This window comes from Pseudonaja textilis, chromosome 5, assembly GCF_049901715.1.
Source record: "Pseudonaja textilis isolate UNSWEBS1 chromosome 5, rPseTex1.2, whole genome shotgun sequence".
NCBI classification, from domain to species: domain Eukaryota; kingdom Metazoa; phylum Chordata; class Lepidosauria; order Squamata; family Elapidae; genus Pseudonaja; species Pseudonaja textilis.
Window position 1 is genome coordinate 26,816,213 of NC_141994.1, and position 21,453 is coordinate 26,837,665.

Here is a 21,453-nt window from a genome sequence, read left to right on the forward strand (position 1 = left end):
AAAACCCGTCTGAGCATCGCAGTTGATAATGCCTGTCGAGGAAGTTCACAAAGAAACCTTCCTTTTCATTTCCTTTCCTTTTTGAATCTTCCAGGTGGTGCCATTAGCCAGCGTCATTGTCAAAGAAGCCCTGATGGATGAAGATGTGCTCACTTGTCAGAAAACGATTTACAGCCTAGTGGAAATGGAAAGGAAAAACGATCCCTTGCCGATATCCACCGTTGGAACGAGAGGGAAGGGCCCTAAAAGGCAAGAATGTTTTCCCCCCACTTTTAGTACATAATTAAAATTAAATTTTGGACCCAGAGATGAACAGGTTCCTTCCCACCAACAGTATAATTTTGTTTATTTGACTATATTTTACTATACTAAGGTGTATCAAAAGAAGCTGCTGTAATACAATATGCTGTAAGAAAGTGGGCAGCTTTCATGACTCCCATTTCTCTACAGAGTTGAATCCATCTTGGAAGGGGCAGTTTAAATGCAGGTAGTCCTTGACTTACAACAGTTTGTTCAGTGACTGTTGACTAGTGAAAAAAAGGTGACATGATTGTTTTTCACACTTACAGCCATAGTTATTGTTTGGCAACTGGCATGTATTTATGACAGTTGCAGCTTTCTGGGATCATATCCCCCTTTTTGACCTGAAAAGCAAAGTCAATGGGGGAGCTAGATTCACTTAACAACCATGTTATCAACTGCAGTGATCCACTTAACAACTGTGGCAAAGCAAGCTTGTAAAATGGGGCAAAATTCATTTTAACAGCTGTCTCACTTGGCAACAGAAATTTTGGGCTCAGTTGAGATACGTAGGTAGGTAGATATAGCTAGACTGACAGGAGAGAGACAGGGAGATTTTAGATATAAATAGATACGATAGATAGGATCATAGATAGATAGATAGATAGATAGATAGATAGATAGATAGATAGATAGATAGATAGATAGATATGATTGAGAGGGAGAGAGAGAGAAATATATGATGGATAGACTGGTAAATAAGTTTTGGGCTCAAGGACTACCTGAATCTCCAGAAAAAAAGAGAAAAAAAACAGAAGTAAAAGTAAAATTTTGATGTTTGAGCTCTGTTGTTGCTGTTGTTTACTTTGGGATCCCTCCTTTGTGTACTCGTCCAGGGACGAACAGTACAGGATTATGTGGAATGAACTGGAGACCCTTGTGAGGGCTCACATCGCCAACTCGGATAAACACCAGCGGGTCTTGGAGTGTCTCCTGACTTGCAGGAGTAAACCTCCTGAAGAAGAAGAGCGCAAGAAACGAGGCAGGAAGAGAGAAGAAAAAGAGGACAAAGCTGAGAAAGCGGGGAAAGATTATGAATCGGAAAAATCCTGGCAGGAATCAGAAAGGTGAGATTCTCAGGGTTGATGGATTCGCACACAGGACAACGGAGAGCTAGTTTGCCCCACTTAGATCCAAAGGAGAAGGATAGGACAAGCAACACAACACACCTCGCAACACAACACAGCTTGCTATTTGTGGCAGTCCACTCTTCTCTCAGTGCTGGTTTTGTTGCATCGGTAGTTTATCTGAAAATAATATTTATTTTGGATTCAATCCGAAGACCCCTTAAAACACCAATCATTCGTGGAGTAATATTCATTTTAATGGCATTCATGGTATCCCATGAACTTAGTGGGGTTTACATTTGCCAATTAATATCCAAAATGGGTTTTTCTAAATATATTATCATACATACTTGAGGATAAGAAGAAAATTTTAGGTGCTAAAATACACCAGAAAAAAATTGGGTTCCGCTAATCTTATGAAAATTGGGTGACCTGCAGATAAGCCAATTATGAAAATTAAAACAGGAAAAAATTTAAGGTCATCCTATCTGAGGGTGTTGTATTTTAAACTGGTTAAAAAGTTTAAATGGCTGGATGGACTTTTATGTAGCTATCTATGGTAACATGTCCATATATTTATAATATTTTTAGGAATATAAAGTCCTAAATGCTTAATGTAATGTAATGTAAATGACAAAAGCCAACTCTGTACAGCTTTTAAAGGCTAATGGAATAGCTTTATCTTCATTCAAGATCTACTAGTACTGATCCCAGTGGAGTTTCTAAAAGGGCTGCAGTATTTTTGCCTCCATTAGCAACAAAAGTTGGGAAATGTTTTGTGGATTTATTTGATGCACATCCACCCTTGCTCCTTACTGGAATTTATCCATGGTGTCACTTCTGTTTTTGGCTCCCTCTTGTACCTAGCACCTGCTGCCTTGAACAACTTTTGAGTGTCAGGAACGTTGGCTTATCTACAGTTGCCTTCCCATTGGGAGACAGTTGCAAGAGGCACCCATCCAGGCCATCCATCCTGCCTGCCTGCCTTGAAGGAAAGGCTCCATGATTATCTGCTTAGATAGGCATCCTGGCATTGAAAGGACAAGGTTAAATAAGTGTGTATTACAGAGGACAAGTGGGCATCCTTGAGGTCACCAAGTTTATTTTCTCTTGGTCTCTCTAGGTTAAAAGGTTTATTAGATCGTGAAAAAGAGGAACTGGCAGAAGCAGAAGTCATTAAAGATTCACCCGATTCCCCGGAGCCCCCCAACAAGAAGCCCCTTGTTTCAATGGACGATTTGCCAGGGCCAGAGAAAAATAAAGGTACGGTCCAAATCATTTCAAGCTATCCAAAAAAAGTGAACCGGTGGCTGATGGAGGACGTATTTTTATGTATAGCGAAAACGTGCGCTTAAGGGGAATGCTGCCTGGGTGGAACAGAATGATTGTACAGACTGCACTTAAACTTTTATGAAGAAAAGAGATTCATTGTCAGCGTTCCCACTAACCAACGCCAACCCAATAATGTCCGAGGCAAACAATTCCTCAAAGTTCCATTTTATTAGAGTTGTCCTATTGGCACATCTGGGAAAACCCGAATCTGAGAGTTCCAGGTTTTCCCATTCCAAAAGAGAAATGAAAGAGCCATCCCCCGCACCCATCAGTTCATCACATGGCCCAATCAAATCCTCGAACCAACTGGAGACATCTCCCCCCAGTCACTCCCCTCCAGGTGCAGGGCAACATGTCCTGGACTCTCTGAGAAAGGATGTTGTTGTGTCCAATATTCTACCCACTGTGAAATCCCCCCTCCCAAATTCCCAGGCATTTAATGTGGCAGCCTCAAAGCTTCCAAGTAAAAAAAAAAAAAGGCTTCCAAAGCTGACGTGCACATTCATCCCACCTATTTAGATTCTGCCTGACTTTATGGAGTGGCCTTATTCCACAAAAGTAAGGAGAATTAAAACCAGAAGGATAGGCTTCTTGAGTGTCAGTTCATCACTCCAGGGCATTAATCACATTAATTTCAACAAAGAATAAGCCAGCACAAAGGTTGCATCATAGATTGGACAGATTATAAAAAATTCTGCACCTGGAGCGCCAAGAGTGCAAATATGTGACAGCAGGGGTGGGCTTCTGGGGGCTCAATAACCAATAACCTCAGAAAGACAAGCAGCAAGGGAAAGTTCTTAATAGGCTTAATTGAACTTCTGGGCATTCAGCCAAGAGCATTTCACACCTGGTAAAACTGTTGCAAGCTAGATAAACAATTCAGTGTTTGGGAGGGAGAGCCATTAAGTACATCAGATAACATAGCCACTAGCCTCCAAGGAGGTTAATTCCCAAATAATAAGAATCACATAACTCACCAGGAACTCCACTAAGACCCCAAGATCCCTCTCACAGTCACTGTGGGTAAGCCTGGTTTCACCCAGGCTTTCATTTAAGTATTAAATGCACGAAATAATAAACAACTTTGGGGTATATATCCTTTTTTAAGTAATTAGGGCAAAGAAGCGACGTCAAGTTGGCCACACCTACCCAGTCACATGACCTCATAGCCACGCCCACCAAATCACATGACCACCCAGCCACACTCACCCAGCCAGACATTAGGGCAGAGAGCCCCTTGCTAAATATTTGAAGCCCATCCCTGTGTGACAGGTTGCCTTGCGAAGAAGTAACTCATGAACCTTGGGCAAATGTTTTTGCAAATCATTACTGTTGCACAGCAAGCAAGTAGACTCATTAGATTTGTCTCTTTTATGATGCCAGAAAGAATTAGGAGATAGTTCTTCTGCCTTGGATTTTCCTTGGTGTGAAAATCACAAGTAACATGAATTCTGGTTGTTGTTTTTTTTAATAAATTGGAGGTGCGATTGTAGATTTTACTGCAAAAAGGAAAGCCAATAATATGAACACAGGAAAGAGCATTGTTCTTCCGGAGCGCAAGTAGAAAAAATAAGATTTAAGAATGCAAATTAATGAGGGCACTTAGATTTTCTTCATAGATTTTTTTTCTTTTTAGGGCCAATATCCCTTCTGTCTCTTTGGAGCAACAGGATTAATGCTGCAAATTCTAGGAAACATCAAGAATTTATTGGCCGCTTAGGTTCTGTCAACAATAAAGCCGAACTGTACCAACATCTTAAAGAGGAGAACGGGTTTGTATCTCCACATAGGTTGCTACAGGATGTGGGGTTATTTCTGGTTAATAATGTACCTGAACATTTTGCCCCTCGATACATTAAAGTGTAATGTTAATAAGTAATATAAAAGGTAATTGAGCTGCCCTTCTCTTTGTTCAAAATGATGGCATTAAAACATTCTGTTAGTGATACTCTGTGGGGGGGGGGTGGAGCTCTTATCTCACAATTAGGAGGCTGTGAGCTCAGTTCTAGGTCGAGGCACATGTTCTTCTCTCTGGGCACACTGAGAAAAAACTCCGCATTGGTGACAGGAAGGGCATCCGGCCATTAAAACACTCTGCTATCTCCATTCAGTTGCCCAGACTCCACCCTGCAAGGGATTATGGAATCATTAAAAGAGGATTTTATGTATGTATGTGTGTGTGTGTATATATATAACTTCAAAGATTTAATTCTTGTAAATATTGTCTTGCAAAGAAAAGGTTTATATGGACATTGGTTGATTGATAAAAAGCAGTATGTTAAGAATATCCTTAATTTCCTAAACTCAACAGAAAGCCCCAAGCTGAATTCCTCAACTTAAATGGTAATTAAAATGGAAGAATTGGAGATTTATATTAAACTGAAGTTTATAATAGCTGGCTGGCCTTGAAGAATACAGAACAATCAGCCTTGTTTCCCATACAGGTTAATTGTGATGGGTATTTACTGAACGCTTATTTTGATCCTGTGCTGTGGATTGATGAAATAAACTTTCATCCCCCAAAATTCAGTTGATTCTAAAGCAAGGTAAAATAAGTTGATCTTCAGTAAGAGTTGCAAATTCAAGGGAAACTGAATTAAATAATTGTTGCAAATCGGCTAAAATGGAACAACGATCTTTGCTGTGTTTTTCTTCTACCCTGCTCTCTACACGTAATTTTTAAGATTGTATCTCTTTTTAGGTTTAAAAGCGACACTATCAATGTGACTCTCGGCCTCATTGTCCGATTTTTAGATAAAAGACAAAGATACTCATTAACCGTATAATTTTGATTTGTTTTAGAATGGAAACTGCAGAAAATGGGAAACCCAGCCGGCAGTGAATTCTGGGATATAGAATCCTATTTGTTCGCGACCTGTAAACTTTTAATGCCTGATTTGATATCTCTATCAAACTGTACAGTTCTGTTAACTTTAATTGCTTTTTACATTTTTGTAATAATTTTAGCGCTTTTGTATGAAAATGCAAAATAAATATACTATTTGTTCCAAATCTCATTGGACTCTTTAAGAGCAAGGAGAATTTCAATTTAGGTCTTTATGACTGCATTAAAAAAATGACATTTCTGTTTTGTTTTTTGTTTTTAAAGAAAAAGCAATAATGCCTACTATTTGAGTTTTGCTTTATAAATTATATCGCTATACTTGAAAAAGTCCAGGCTTTTAAGTGAAATTCTGTTAACTCCATCCATGCTGGCTGGTGAATTCTGGGAGTTGAAGTCCACACCTCGTAACATTGCTAAGATTGATAAAGGCTCCTTTTAGACCGTAATTCCATAGAAAACCACTTTTATGAAAGACCCACTTTGGATGAACTAGCTAGTTCTTGTCTTGCAATGTGGGAAGCAAGATCTTCCTGCTCATTTAAGATGGGGCTAAGGGGAGAGGGTTATCTCTGCCTCTTATTCTTAGAAGTACAACTTAAGTTTTCTTTTGTCCCAGTCGGCCATGCCCAGTAAGTGGCATCAAGCTGGCAATTTCCACCCAGTTGGCCGCATCCACCCACCCAGTCAGCCACAGCCCCCCCCCCCCGAGGTCAATCACAGCCCCAATACGACCCTCAGTGAAATCAAGTTTGACACCCCTGGGCTAGAAGATACAAAAAGAAGAAATGAATTACAGATTTCAGGTAGATTTTTACATAAACTCGCTTTGGATCAGGAGATTAGAGCAGCACATAAATTTAATAAATAAATGAGAATAGACTTGCATTGGAATGAGCGAGTAGGGTCATCCAGGATCCTTCCTTTCATACAATGGCGGAAGTCTATACTTCGGAGGAGATGGAAGCTTTGAGATAACCAGACCTCGATGTGGTCTGAAGGAACGCTGTTGACAAACCATTGACATGGGTATCGGTAACCGAGTTGATGGCAGAACATCCTGTTCCAGTAGAGGAGATTTGCGAGAAGTCAGTGTGCCCATCTTGAAGTTGATGTGGCCACAGGAAGGTGAACACTCTGGTTGAAATGTTTTCTTGCGATACTTCTGACGATAGACAATGATCAGGAAGGCTAGAATTGTGCAACATACAGCAACTAACAAGGCCATGAGCGCGTTTGTTATCCAACAGTTGCCGCCGTCAAATCCAGTGACAGTCCTGTTGAACGCTACAGAGTCGTTTGTTGGGTTTGTCGCAGATAAGCACATCCCACCGTATCCCACCTCTCCAATTTGTTCAATTTTGAATTCTGGCAACATGGCGTCTGCAAAATCTGGATGGACGTCTTCCTCAGGTCTTCCTAGTTTGGTGAGCACATCCTGGATGTCATCTCGTGCACATTTCTCAGCCTTTGGGCAAAACGATTTGTTGTACCATGTGAACACGGCGGAGCCAGTTTTGAGATGGAGCAGAACCACATGCCCAGGAGACTCCACCAACAAATAATCGGAAAGTTTCTTTAAAAATAAGTAAATCCTCTTTCTGTTTTTCAGGAACGAGTGGTAGCTATCTTTTGCGATTACCGTATAAACGTGGCATGGAATAATAGTTGGTTTGAATATTTCTACGACAAATTTATCTTCGGTCTTTAGTCCTCCTGAATCTATGGCAAAAAGTAAAAACTCCTGTGGGGAATACTGGAAATCTGCATCCAGCGGATAACCATACATCCTTCTATCCCTGGCATTAAATTGTAACCAGCTGTCCAGATCTGTCGGGGAGCCGTCGATGGGGTTCATTCCAAGGGTCAGTTGAGTTGAATTCCCATCTTCTTGGTCATGAAATGTCTCTGGCGGTATTGAAAATGAGAACTCGTGTCCAACTGTTGCTGCGATCCACTTAATGGCATGAATGACCCTGGGAGGAGTGTTTGGCTGACCTGAACAAAAATTAGTTTAGTTTACTTTATTGTCATTGCACCTCGCACAATGAAATTAAATGCCGTTTTCAGTGTACATTATACATTAAAAAATAAAACACAAACACACCTCTTTCACATTCTATGCAATTGAATTGAAAACCCCTGATATTGCATTAACATTTCACAGTACAGTACAGCAGAATTCAAAAGAGCTGCCCTGGGATAGAAGCTGTTTTTCAGCCTATTTGTCCTTGTTTTTATTATCCTATACCATCTGCCAGATGGTAATAGTTCAAAAAAAGGGTTCCCAGGATGAGATGGATCTTTGAGAATGTTTTGAACTTTCTTAAGGCAGCGGGAGCTCTAAAGCTCTTCCAAAGAGGGGAGATGGCAACCCATGATCCTCTGGGCAATGACGTTAACCCTCTGGAGTGCTGTCCTATCTGCCCCTGTGCAATTGGCAAACCATACAGAGGTGCAGTAAATTAAGATATTCTCTATGGTGCAAAATCATAGAAGAGAAATGTAAAGAATCAAGTCTACTGAGATTCTCAGCCATCCAGGCCATGGTTGTCCCAAAGGTGCTTTTTTCAAGAGGCAACTGGTTTCCAGTTTTTCTTTGAAGATGTTTCGCTTCTTATCCAAGAAGCTTCTTCAGCTCTGGAAGCTGAAGAGTCCAGAAAACCAGAAAGTCCAGTTGCCTCTTGAAAAAGCACCTTTGGGAGAAGCAACCTATCCAATGATGAAGAAGGCACCTTGTGTCAACCTGCCCCAAGTTGACTTGGCTAGAAAAAGAGGGACCACGGTTTTGACATCGCAAACTCCTTATTTCCAAGCTATTGATCGGACTTTAAGAGTTCAAACGTGCTTTCTAAATAGTTTCGTATTGCAATGGTACCTCGGTACTCATTACTTAGTTCCTGGAGGCACCACATGTACTGAAAATGAATACAGGTAGTCCTTGATTTACAACAGTTTGTTTAATGAGCGTTTGAAGTTACAGCAGTGCTTATGACCATTTTTCACACTTGGGACTGTTGTAACATCCCTGTGATCACTTGATTTACATTCGGACAATGGACTCACTTTTATGACGGTCACAGCCTCTTGGAGTCACGCGATTCCCCCTTTTTATGACTTCCTGATGAACAAAATGGGAAAGCCAGATTCACTTAGCCATGTGACCAATTCAACAACTGCAGCAGCTCACTTAACAAGATTGTAAAGCGGTGTGCCTTGCTCAACAACATAAATTTTGGGTTCAATTGTGTTCAATCAAGGACTACCTGAAGTAATTAACACCATGACTTACCTTGTGTCTTCTGGCACGTAGTAGTGGCATGAACTCCATTCTCTGTGGATATCCCTTTGCGGCTGAAAACATTGGCCGGTTCTTTCAATGTTGAGACTACAATATCCCTTGTAATCTGGATGTTTGTTTTGGTTCCAAATGAGCTTTCCAAACTTAAACCATTTGTTTCCAGTTGTAAAGTATCGGGATTTAACACGGGTGTCCAAACTAAATTGTGGATAGAGTCAAACAGATATGTAGAAAAACGAAAACTGGAGGTGTGAATAAGTTCTACAGGGGGAGTAATCCATGAAGATCCACAAGGAAGCAACTCCAATGCCTGAGTCTTTCTATGAGACCTCTCTCCTTGACTAAGGAATTCACTGCTTAAGATAACAGCACTGGATGTTGTGCTAGAAAACAGAGTTGTTCCTTTTATCCATAGAGAAGTGTCCATTTCAGTTTTCATAAATACTAAGACACTGCTTCCTGTCGTAACAAATCTGTAGGTTAATGGAATAGTTGTAAAAGATTCACAGGCATTCATTCCATCTGAGCTAACCTGTCTTCTGTTGGGCAATTTTTCCATCGGGAATATATTACTAGATTCAAATAATAATGTCAATTCCACTGGAACTGATGAGAAAGAAGGAAAAATTACAGGGTTGCTAATGGTTTTAGACAGGAAGCTAAACGTTAGTAGAGAGATACTGGAGAACAAAGTGCTATTATCTAATGTATCCGTGGAATGTTTTGATGAAATTGGACCATTACTACAGTAATATAATCGAGTTGGTGAGCATGCATTGGATGGAGAACCTGGTTTGGGGTCAAAATCACCATTTGTACTGATAGCATCAAATATTGATGGGATGTTGGTCAAAATGGAGCTTTTGATCCATTTGGAAATGTCTGTCTCTTTCATTGATGCTATAGTCATAAAAGTATCTGAGGCAGAACTGTCAACATTAAGTAATTTTAGATTCTGATAGCTGTCATTTAAGAAGAGCAGAGATATTGCAACACTAGAAAACGACAGTTCAGAAGATAATAATGATGTCCTTAAATATGCTAACGTCACCATGGAAGGCAGAGAAAGTTCGATTATAGAAATGATCTCTATGGATTTAAATCCAGACGCCGTTCGATGCACAAATGGGCTATGGTCATTTAGATTCCTTAATTCTCCTGAGAAAAGTCGTGGAGATGATGATGAGGTAGAAGACATTTCTTCTGGTAAAATGTCCCTTGGGTGGTGAACAGAGTTTGAGAAATGATTTTTGGTAAAAGGCATAAACAAATTCAAATAATATAATGTGGAACTATCCCTTGGCTCAGATTTTTGAGTTGTGGGGAAATCCTCTTGTGTTGAAGTATCTAGCGAGGCTTCATACAGTAGGTGCTCCGATATTGGTGGGGTTTGAAAAGCCCCTTTCCCCTCAAATTCTGTGGAGCTTAGCATCAGGGAAGGCGAAAGTTCAGAAGAGAGGTAGTGAAACATGGTAGATTTGGAGATCTCAGTGGTCTCCAAATCCATATGGATCATCCCAGGTCGTGTACTGAAGTCCACGTAAGAATGGATAAGAGAGAAAGTGCCTTTATTGATATACAATGAACTCATTTCAGACTTTACAACTGAATGTGTCTCTGGCACAGCAGCTACCAAAACTGTGAGGTTCTGAGTTTGGGTTGGCCTCCAGGTAGGCTTTGGGGTGGCCATTTTCCTCTTCTGCCACTTGTTGGGATTTCTTTTTTCATATCCTTGTTTAAGGACTCGCCAGCCAACAATTTCATAACCTAGGAGCTGGGAGAGATTGTCTGACTCGACGTTGTGGCTCAGGACTCGTATCAAGTCAGGCAGCATAGCAAACACCCCAAACCCAACTGGCCAACAGAGTCCTATGCGATGGCCTTTTGTAGAGTTGATGTATCTGATATCTTCAGCCAATATGGTTAGGTTCTGGAAATATTTATTTAGGGAGTCTTCGACTGGAATAAGCGTGAGTGAGGAAGGATCCAAGTGGAGATATTCTGCCATGGTGCAAATCAGATTGAGTTGTTCTTTAATTTCCAGAGTATCTTCCCTTTGAAGTACGATCTCAGCAAAAGTGATGGAAACGTGTTTGGCATGCCAACCTCCGGAACAAATACTGAAAGCCCCAAAACAAATACGGTTAAAAGACTGACATCTTTTAAAACAGAATTATAATTGAACGTTTTCCAGAGCTACTCAACATTACATATATTGACTCTAAGTATTGATGTTTATGATTGCAATCATAAAGTCAGTGTATTTTTCTCACAAACGTAATGATGAAAAAGTTTCTAAGATATTGTTTTAAAAATGGCTCTTAGGTCAGGTTAGAAAAGAACTATTGGGCTTGCTTGAAAATTGTACGAAAACATTTCTTTTAAAGTGGACAGTACATAACTATTGTGGGGTATGTACCTTTTATTTGATAATTTATTCTTCACCATTTTTAGCTTCTGCTTATTTAATTGGCCTGCTTTTTTAAAAAAAATATTGGTTGTAGTCCACCAAGAAATCTAGATCTTATAGATTTGCACACAATTGATGGGACACTCGTGGCAGGATACAAAATCCCCACAAAGCATAGAAAGATACACAAGAACTTCTCAAAGTTCTTATGAAGAGAAGATATTTTCAGAAGCTAAAATCCAGAAAGTAATCCAATTAAGGTTTTTATGCTATTAATGGATTGTGTTTGGATCTATTTAAGACACTGTGAACAAAAGAATAGGAAAAATTCTGTTAATTTCTAGTTCACCCTGTCCATCGAGAAAAGAACGAGGTGGCCATGTGAAAAACTTCAGTGAGCAGTAGGATCATTTGAGATTGAACGCAACTCAATTCCATCAGTGGGTCTCTACTGAAATGGATGGACCAAACCCTGATTGTCTTCTACAGTTTTAAGTCAATGTCTGTAGAGATTATCCATCATCCAGGTCATGGTTGTCCCCAAGGTGCTTTTTCAGGAGGCAACTGGACTTTCTTGTTTTTTCTTTGAAAACATTTTGCTCCTCATCCAAGAAGCTTCTTCAGCTCTGAGAAGAAGAAGAGCTGAAGAAACTTCTTGAATGAGAAGCAAAACATCTTCAAAGAAAAAACAAGAAAGTCTTGAATAAGCCCCTTTGGGGCAACCATGACCTGGATGACTGAGAACCTCTACAGACTTTTAGCTAGAAAATTTGAGATGAACACCCTTTGAATGGTGTGGGAGTAGGAATGGATTTCCAGAGGAAAAAAATTGCAGACTACAGGAACCATTAGCACCACTTAGCTGACCCTGAGGACACACATAAGCCTCCAAGTGGCCTCAACAACCCTCTAAAAGGACGCAGATGACCAGCTGTCTACAAGGAGTATCAATTCTTCCATTCCCCACCATCCAGTCAGAGCTGAAGAAGCTTCTTGGATGAGAAGCAAAACGTCTTCAAAAGAAAAACCAAGGAAGTTCACTTGCTTTTTGAAAAAGCACTTTTTAAATCAGTGTTGTAGGTATTTGCAAACAGACCCATATCAAGATGATCAAAGCCTATCATCCCTATGTGTCAGTGCAACTTACATGTTCTTTGCATGGATGCAAATGTGATCTTCACCATGGAGTGTAACATTTGCAGTTGGAATTTCACACGCCTCGTTGTGGGCAACCACTGTCAGATGAAATTCTTCGTTCTTCTTCTCCGTCAACTGCATTCTTTCATGCATATTTGTGGAAAAACTATATTCTAACCATTTTGACAAAGTTGAATCCTTAGCCAGAGTGATCTAAACAATAATCACATGCATCATATCAGGGGCAGGAAGGCTTTCATTCAAAACCATGCCATCAGATACATAAACTGGAAATTGGACAGCATGCCCTCCAAGGGAATGGTGATAAAAAAAGGTGTTAGATATCAGAGGTGGGATTCAGCCAGTTCTGACCCGTTCTGGAGAACTGGTAGTGGAGATTTTGAATAGTTTTGAGAACCAGAACATCCCACCTCTGACTGGCCCCACCAACCCCATCTCTTCTCTGCCTCCTGAGTCCCATCTGATTGGCTGGGTCTCCTTTGGTTGCCCTGCACAGGAGAACGGAGCAGGAAAGCAGGCTAGTGGGGTGGGGAGGGAATGGGGATTTTGCAGTATCCTTCCTCTGCCACGCCCACCAAGTCATGCCCACAGAACTGATAGTAAAAAAAAAAAATGAGGTTAGATTGTGTGGAGATGGACAGGCTAGACGCTGAGCTTGTTGATCAGAAAAGGTCGGCAGATCAGCGGTTCAAATCCCTAGCGCTGTGTAACGGAGGGAGCTCCCGTTCCTTGTCACAGCTACTTCAAAAACACGTAAAAAATGCAAGTAGAAAAATAGGGACCCCTTTGGTAGGAAGATCACAGCGTTCCGTGCACCTTTGAAAGCATTTAGTCCTGCCAGCCACATGACCATGGAGATGTCTTCGGACAGCGCTGGCTCTTCAGCTTTGTAACAGAGATGAGCAATGCCCCCTAGAACCGGAAACAACTAGCAGGTATGTGCAAAGGGAACCTTTACCTTTACCTTATTTTCAAACATTGAGGACTATTATTACATTATTACGCAAAATTTTTAAAAAGTTGAGGCTGTGTATATTATTCACCTTTTATTACTCTGCTAAAAAGAGTCAGAAGTCAATGCTTTACTTTTTCTATTCCTTTTTACTCTACACTTTTTCCTCTTTTCCTCTTCTCCCCCATTTTCCCATTATTTTATATATATGTTATCGTTTGCTAAACCAACACAGATTTGGACAGGAAATTCTGGCTTTAGTTGTGGTGGTACATCAGGGGGAGCACCTGCAGTTCATACTCATGTAGCGACCTTCGAAGTTAGCAAATTTGATGATTCCAATCCCAGTTCTAGCCCAACAACATATCACCCCAACTGGTATATTTTCTCTCCCGGAAAGATCAACTGCTCTTAACTATTGTGTAGAACGAAGGAGTGGCAAATAGTTCAGATGTTTCAAAGCAGTAGATCTGCTCTACGCTTTGCTAAACACAGTCAGGCTTATTTCCAACTCAATGAAATATTAGATTTGCTGTCAAGGTGGTAGAACGCATAGAAAAATAATGGTGTTTATATTCCAGTTTTTTTAAAAAAACCTTGATGGTATCAGCAGAGATACCATTCTGAGTTGTTAGGCGATTCTATCAGTGAGATGTTGCAATAGGTACTGACAGATAGCCAGCAAGTTAACTAAAAGCAGAATAGAACAAAACAGAAAATAACACAACGGAACAGAATATGGAATATGGAATATGGAATATGGAATGGAATGGGACAAAGAATATAATATAATACAATATAGAGCGTAGAATATAGAATAGAATAGGACGAAGAATGGAATAGAATAGAATAAGGAATAGACTAAAATAGAATATAACAGAACAGAATAGAATAGAAAATGAACAGACTAGAGTAGAATAGAGTAGAATAGAATAGAATAGAATAGAATAGAATAGAATAGAATAGAATAGAATAGAAGACTTTGTTTGGCCAAGTGTGATAGGTCATACAAAGAATTTGTCTCTGGTGCAGAAGCTCGCACTGTACATGCAAGTAACTAAGCAATAAAATCTTAAGATACCAATATGAGAAGGCACTGTAAAATATGAGAAGGATAATATAATACAGTCACACTACAGTACATGGGTAAATATACTTAGACATAAGACAGCGCTGTGAAAATTAGATGTTCAGCAGAGTGGTAGCATGGAGGGAGAAAACTGTCCTTGTGTCTGGTTGTTTTGGCGTGCAATGTTTTATAGTGGCATCCCGAGGGGAGAAGTTGAAACAGTTTATGTCCAGGATGTGACGGACCTGTAGATAGTTTCTCAGCCCACTTTCTGACCTGACAAAAAGGCAGATTTATCTCTGTGTGGACTGAAACCCTGGGAGAAATGATCTCTCCCACCACTACCACTGGAGTCCTTCTGTTTTCTAGCAACTTAATCACAGAGTGAAGTAAAACCATTTCACTGATCGAGCAGGACTGCAAATTGGATTCTTGCTGGTCTTCAAGGAGCATTTACCCGGGGGGGGGTGTTCAAAAATCCCAGCAACCGGTTTGCTGCCCGGTTGCTGGGTAGGTGTGGCCATGGTGGGTGTGGCCTACTGTAACTTCCGAGAGGGCTATTTTTCACCTTCCCCAGAGTCTGGAGGCTTCCCTCAGGCCTCTGGGAGGGTGAAAATGTCCTCCGTCGGCTCTGGAGGCCCTCCGGAAGCTGGAAATGGACCCGTTTCTGGACTTCTGGAAGGCCCATTTTTCACCCTCCCAGAGCCTCCGTGCAGACCCTGCACTTACCTGCGTCCAAACTGTGCTGCGGGGAGACTCCTGGGAGGGGAGGGGTGGGCAGGGCCAGATGATAGGTTCAACTACCGGTTCGGCAAAGCAGATGTAAATTTAACATCCGGTCCGCTTGAACCAGCCCAAACCAGCTGAATCCCACCCCTGCATTTACCTCATAGTACGTTATTTTTCCTTGGCAGGCAAACAGGGATAGGGGATAAGGGGATGCTTTTCCAGTGACTGCTCTTCTTCCCAGAACTCCTTGAAGGATCTGTACATCTTCACACGGTCGATGTGATTCCTTGACGACAAGGGAAATCCCAGTGAAGACGAGGAACATCCAGAGAAGGGCATTCAAGGAGAAGGCTGTCAGAACTTGTTTCCCTGACAGCACAGGAAAGGCCAGGTAGATGCTGAAGGCCATCACGGGGCTGGTTAAGGCATCCATCCAGTTGTGGAGAAGAGACGCTTTCCAAACACTGCAGGTCAGACTTGTGGAAAGATAAAACAGGTTCAAGATTAGGCAAAAAACCCATAAAGACCTCAACAACCAGGCACTGAACCTTTGATGAGTCATGCATTGACTGACTTGCAAAATTGTAGTCATCTTCAAAACAAAGCAGGCACTCACATTTCACTTCAGAGAAGGTGATTAGATACTTTAGATAAGTAACCTGTTTTCTTCAGTGGTTGACAGTCTCTGTCTCTGTCTCTCTCTGTCTCTCTCTCTCTCTCTCTTTCTCCTTCCCCTTTCCACCCTCCATCTCTCTTTCTCAAGGCACTTCCATCAGATGAAATCTTATACTCGTTCTCCTAAGGGGAGGGGGAGAGATTTAACTGCCAGCTACACAGCAAGTCCATGTCTATGATTCAGTGACCTCAATGTAACAGAATAATAGTTGGAAGAGACCCTGGAGGTCTTCTAGTCCAACCAAGGGTCCAAGTACGTTGGATGTTTCCAATAATTTAAAAAAAGACTAGAGCTGAGCTTGATTTCTCTCTCTTTATTTTATAAATAAATAAAGTTTTTTTTAATATATCTTTACTTTCTTCCTCTGTTGCTGATTCTCAGTTGGCAAAACACCAGTAAGATCCTGAATCTTGTTCAGATGGCTCACCTGTTCCTTTGTTTTTCGGTGCAACCTAGGACACAAGTCCTTGTGTTCTCGTTGCTGGGTTACTCGAAGAGACATCTGCTTGGCTGCTTCTCGGGTTACAAGGCTCTACAAAGCCAACTTATTTCTGGGAGGAAACAGGTTACTTGTTATGAGGCGAGATTACAACATGTTTGGGGGCTGGGTAACGTTTCGGCTCCAAGTCGTTGTGAATGACAGTTTTTGGGAGGGGCCGTTCTGCTCCTCATATTTCTTGGAAGCAGTAGAGAGACCTGTTGATGAAACCCAGATCTTCATGTAGATTTTTTTATTTATTTACTTATTTTGTCAAGCATGCATTTGATAACATATATAAGTATAAATATGATTATTAATACATGAAATAGATACGAATAAAAAGGGAAACATTAGGACAGAGATGGTAGGCACATTGGTGCGCTTATGCACGCCCCTTACAGACCTCTTAGGAATGGGGTGAGGTCAACAGTAAACAATCTGAGGTTAAAGTGTTTGGGGTTTTGGGAAGAAACCACAGAGTCAGGTAGTGCATTCCAGGCATTGACCGCTCTGTGGCTGAAGTCGTATTTCCTGCAATTGGGTTTAGTGCAGTTGACCTTGAGTTGTATCTATTGTGTGCTCGTGTATTGTTGTGGTTGAAGCTGAAGTAGTCATTGATGGGTAGGACATTGTAGTGGATAATTTTATGTACTATGCTTAGATCACACTGAAGGCAGTGTAGTTCTAGGTTGTCTAAACCTAAAATTTCAAGCCTGGTAGTGTAGCATATTCTGTTGTGAGTAGAGGAGTGGAGGACTCCTCTCGTGAAATATTTCTGGACTCTCTACAATCTTTAAACATTTTATCTTCGGACATTGAATATGTCCAAAGATAAATTGCTAACTAGAGCATTCAAAACCTTTGCTAGACCAATACTTGAATACAGCTAATCTGTCTGGAATCCGCACTGTATATCGGATATTAACACAATTGAGTTAGTCCAGAAGTATTTCCCTAGAAGAGTTCTACACTCCTCTGCTTGCAACAGAATACCCTACATCACCAGGCTTGAGATTTTGGGCTTGGACAATCTTGAACTAAGCCGCCTATGGTTGGACTTAAGCGTAGCACACAAAATTATCTGCTACAATGTCCTACCAGTCAACGACTACTTCAGCTTCAGTCGCAACAATACAAGAGCACACAACAGATACAAACTCAATGTAAACTGCTCCAAACTTGATTGCAGAAAGTATGACTTCAGCAACAGGGTGGTCAATGCCTGGAATGTACCCCCTGACTCTGTTGTTACATCCTCTAACCCCCCACTCCTTTAACCTTATTAAACTATCCACTATTGACCTCACCCCCTTCCTAAGAGGTCTGTAAGGGGCGTGCATGTGCACCATCGTGCCTACCACGTCTGTCCTACTATCCCCGTTTATTTGTACCTATTTTCTGTATTCTTACTCATGTTTATACTTATACCTATTATCTTGAAAGTAATTGACAAATCAAATCAAATCAAATAAAGGTCTGAGGATAAAATCTTTTAAAAACACCCAAAATAAAGCGAAGTAAGTTTAGGTGTTTAGTAACTTTAGAGTGTTCTCTTATTTGTTGGCTTTTGAGAGCTGATTTATATAGGTGTAATCCTTGACTTACAACCACAGTGGAGCCCACCATTTCTGTCAGACAATTGCTAGGTGAGTTTTGCTCCATTTTACGACCTTTGGTTGTTAAGTGAATTGCTGCATTTTCTCCTTTCTCCTTTTTAACCATATAGATCATAGGCTTGTAAGAAATAGACAATGAAGAATAAATGGAAGAATTCAGATACAGGTAGTCCTCGACTTAAGACCGCCATGGAGCCCAACGTTTCTGTTGTTCAGCGAGGCAGTTGTGAAGTGAATTTCGCCTCCCGTTTTACGGCCTTTCTTGCCACTGATTGTTAAGTGAACCCCTGCAGGCGTTCAGTTGAGCAACACGGTTGTTAAGTGAATCTGGCTTATCCATGGACTTTGCTTGTCCAAAGATCGCTGTCATAAATGTGAGTCCTTTGCCGAATTTTGATCACATCTCTGTGAGGAATCCTGCAATGGTCATATGTGTGGAAAACATTCATCCATCGCTTTTTGTCACAACCTTTGTAACTTCCAACGGTCATTAAATAAACTGTTATAAGTCAAGGATGCACTGTAGGAACCAGCTGGTCCCATCGCCTAAAATATTGGCTTTTTTTCATATCAGGCAGGACTTTCTTTCACACCCCAAAGAAAATGTCTGCTATCAAGAGCTTTCATTGGTACCAAGACTGTTGATTGACAGATGTGAAAAGAAATAGAATTTCCGCTGTTTGTCCTAAATGGACTCTAGAGAGGTTATCCTGGCCAAAACTCCCTGCTTGATCCAGAAGACAGGAAGTGATTTTGCAAAAGCCTTTCTGTGCATTGGATAGAGTTCCTGTTGATTGTGTTTTTATAGCTTTCCCCAAGGCATTTTCCAGCATTATAAAATAACGCCGGGGATATTTTTATATCAGAGTGGTCAAGGACTTTCTTGCTTGTGGGCTTTAAAATTGAGCAACTTTCCTTTCACCAGCTTCTATAACATTGTTGTATCCTCTGAGCATTGTCTTTTTTGTTTTTCTTTTCCCACTCCAAAATGTTCTACAAGAATGTTGTTTCTTTTTGATAGGAGCATTCCAATTTTATTTTTAAAAAAATTTGTAACTTTCAGAGAGAGAGAGACAGAGAGAGACAGGGAGAGAGAGGGGGAATGAGGACGCTAGAAAATATTGGACTAAAATTCGCATATGGTTGGAAAAAATGACAAAGACACATATAGACTTGAAACCAGAGATTTTTTTATTGGGAATCTTACCTGATATATATAATAAAAATTTGAAGTATTTGATCGTAAATATATTAACAGCGGCTAGGATTGTATTTGCTAAGAACTGGAAGAGTGAGAAAACTCCATCAGAGGAAGAAACTGTTAAGAAAATATTGGATTGTGCTGAAATGAGTAAATTGACATTTGAAATCAGAGAACAAGAAGATAAACAATTTTATGAAGTTTGGGATCTTTTTTATCAATGGTTAGATAATAAAACATAATAGAATATTCAGATTTAGCATAAAAATTTTTTTTCTTGATATTATCTTTATAAAACATTATCAAGATAGATTTGGTATGATCTTATGATTTATTGCAAAATAAATTAAGTAAACTATAGTTATCTCGTTAAAATATGAATTAACAAAATTATAGATAAATGATTTTTTTTAGTGATGATATTAGGTTATACAATTATTGATTGATAATATGAGCTATTATCTAATATAATTATATTAGTGACTAGGAAATGGATGCACACAAAAAAGTGGTAAACCAATCGATCCACTGTATGTAAATTCATGAGGAAGGAGGATATTTTTATGTTTTTTGTGGTATGTTTATGTTGTCTTGTTGTTAAAATAATTTTTTTTTTATAAAAATAAAAAAAAGACATGACATAATAAACTACAAAAAAAATTGTAACTTTCAGAGAGAGAGAGAGAGAGAGAGAGACAGAGACAGAGACAGAGACAGAAAGACACACACACACATACACAGACAGGGAGAGAGAGAGGGAATGAGAGAGACAGAGAGAGACAGAGAGACAGAGAGATAGAGGGAGAGAGAGGGGGAATGAGAGAGAGAGGGAGGAGAGAGAGAGGAGAGAGACAGGGACAGATAGACAGAGAGAGAGCGGGAATGAGAGAGACAGAGACAGAGAGACAGAGAGAGACAGGGAGAGAGAGGGGGAATGAGAGAGACAGAGAGACAGGGAGAGACAGGGAGAGAGAGGGGGAATGAGAGACAGAGACAGAGAGAGACAGGGAGAGAGAGAGGGAATGAGAGAGACAGAGACAGAGAGACAGAGAGACAGAGAGAGACAGGGAGGAGAGACAGGGAAAGAGAGGAGAGAGACAGGGACAGAGAGACAGAGAGAGACAGGAAGAGAGAATGAGACAGAGAGAGACAGAGAGAGACAGAGAGACACAGGGTGAGAGAGTGGGAATGAGAGAGAGAGAATGAGGGGATATGCTAAGAAAAGAACCAAGATTGCATCTGGAATGTAGAATTACCTCTTGAAGCCAGCCAGGGTGTGGAGAATTGGTTTCTTTGGCTTGTGTGAACTAGTTCCATCCAGTCTTTGTACTGTTGCATTGCCTCAAAGGCAAACAAACACTTAACAGGGGGAGTCAAAAATCAGGGCTTAACACCTCCCTGCAGATGGTGCTTAGCTTTGGAACGCTTGCTAAACAATTCAGTGAAAAGTTTTGTGACACCTGTGGGACAATAACTCTTTTTATTCTGGCACGTTTCCCAACCAAGACTTTTGAGAGGTCCCACAAGCAGGGTGTATGGCTTTACGCTGCATCCAGGTTGAAGAATGCTACTTGGTTCAAGGAGAGAAGCAACCTTGAACTAAGGAGATATTTCCTGGCAGTGAAAGAAATTAATCAGTGGAACAATTTGCCTCCAGAAGTTGCAAATGTTCCAACACTGGAAGTTTTTAAGAAGAGATTGGACAACTATTTGTCTGAAATGGTATAGGCTTTCCTGCCTGAGCAGTAGGTTGGACTAGAAGACCTCCAAGGTCCCTTCCAATTCTTCTCTTCTCTTCTCTTCTCTTCTCTTCTCTTCTCTTCTCTTCTCTTCTCTTCTCTTCTCTTCTCTTCTCTTCTCTCCTCTCCTCTCCTCTCCTCTCCTCTCCTCTCCTCTCTTCTCTTCTCTTCTCTTCTCTAACTGTACTCTATTATTCTATTCTATTTCTTCCAACTCTGTTATTCTGAATAGGAAAATTCTGTGGGTTACAGTTGTGGTCAGCGGCTGCTAAGTTACATCCTCATTTCAGCCCAGTGGAGGAAGAAGCACAACTCACCTATTTGTCAAAGAATGGGGAAGTTGCATGACGAGATTTCATTCTTTGCTTTCTCATCTTTGACCCTCTCGAGATGTTTTGCAATTGAGCGTATGTGCAGAGAAGAACAACAAAAACGAGGAAGGGTCCGGAGGCTAAAAACTGTATAATGAATGGTTGAGAAAGCTAGGTGTGCTTAGTCTATCAAACAGAAGGATTAGGAGGACATGATAATCATCCTCCAGTATTTGAGGGATTGTCACAGAGAAGACAACTCTCCAAAG

The 21,453-nt window shown here is 40.6% G+C and overlaps 2 protein-coding genes across 14 annotated transcripts in view; one reads left to right on the forward strand and one right to left on the reverse strand.

Annotated features, from left to right (window-relative positions):
- INTS13 (integrator complex subunit 13) overlaps nucleotides 1-5,711 on the forward strand; it is a 24,960-nt gene extending 19,249 nt beyond the window's left edge. For all 12 annotated transcript variants that reach the window (XM_087934343.1, XM_087934334.1, XM_087934333.1 and 9 more), the window contains 5 exons: nucleotides 95-249; nucleotides 1,137-1,367; nucleotides 2,491-2,630; nucleotides 4,336-4,471; nucleotides 5,502-5,711. In XM_087934343.1, the coding sequence (XP_087790469.1) occupies nucleotides 95-249; nucleotides 1,137-1,367; nucleotides 2,491-2,630; nucleotides 4,336-4,471; nucleotides 5,502-5,541 (702 nt within the window). In that variant the 3' untranslated portion in view covers nucleotides 5,542-5,711. The remainder of the gene's footprint in view (nucleotides 1-94; nucleotides 250-1,136; nucleotides 1,368-2,490; nucleotides 2,631-4,335; nucleotides 4,472-5,501) is intronic.
- A 692-nt stretch (nucleotides 5,712-6,403) lies between these two features.
- On the reverse strand, nucleotides 6,404-20,470 carry LOC113448344 (uncharacterized). Of its 2 annotated transcripts, none has more exons than XM_087934332.1 (5): nucleotides 20,391-20,470; nucleotides 15,318-15,636; nucleotides 12,400-12,602; nucleotides 8,834-10,962; nucleotides 6,404-7,539 (listed from the first exon to the last, which is right to left on the reverse strand). In XM_087934332.1, the coding sequence occupies exons 2-5, from the start codon at nucleotides 15,591-15,593 to the stop codon at nucleotides 6,449-6,451; spliced, it is 3,699 nt and encodes a 1,232-aa protein (XP_087790458.1). In that variant the 5' UTR covers nucleotides 15,594-15,636; nucleotides 20,391-20,470; the 3' UTR covers nucleotides 6,404-6,448. The 2 variants fall into 2 exon arrangements, with proteins under 2 accessions (XP_087790458.1, XP_087790457.1); XM_087934331.1 differs by lacking the exon at nucleotides 20,391-20,470 and adding an exon at nucleotides 16,264-16,357.
- Nucleotides 20,471-21,453: the final 983 nt, after the last annotated feature.

Excerpts from the sequence above, each read along its gene's own strand:
- LOC113448344 (XM_087934332.1), bottom strand. The coding sequence starts at position 15,593 with ATGGATGCCTTAACCAGCCCCGTGATGGCCTTCAGCATCTACCTGGCC. Across the intron at positions 10,963-12,399 it reads TGCATCCATGCAAAGAACAT|TATTTGTTCCGGAGGTTGGC; the intron begins GTAAGTTGCACT and ends TGGGGCTTTCAG. Across the intron at positions 7,540-8,833 it reads TACGTGCCAGAAGACACAAG|GTCAGCCAAACACTCCTCCC; the intron begins GTAAGTCATGGT and ends ATTTTTGTTCAG.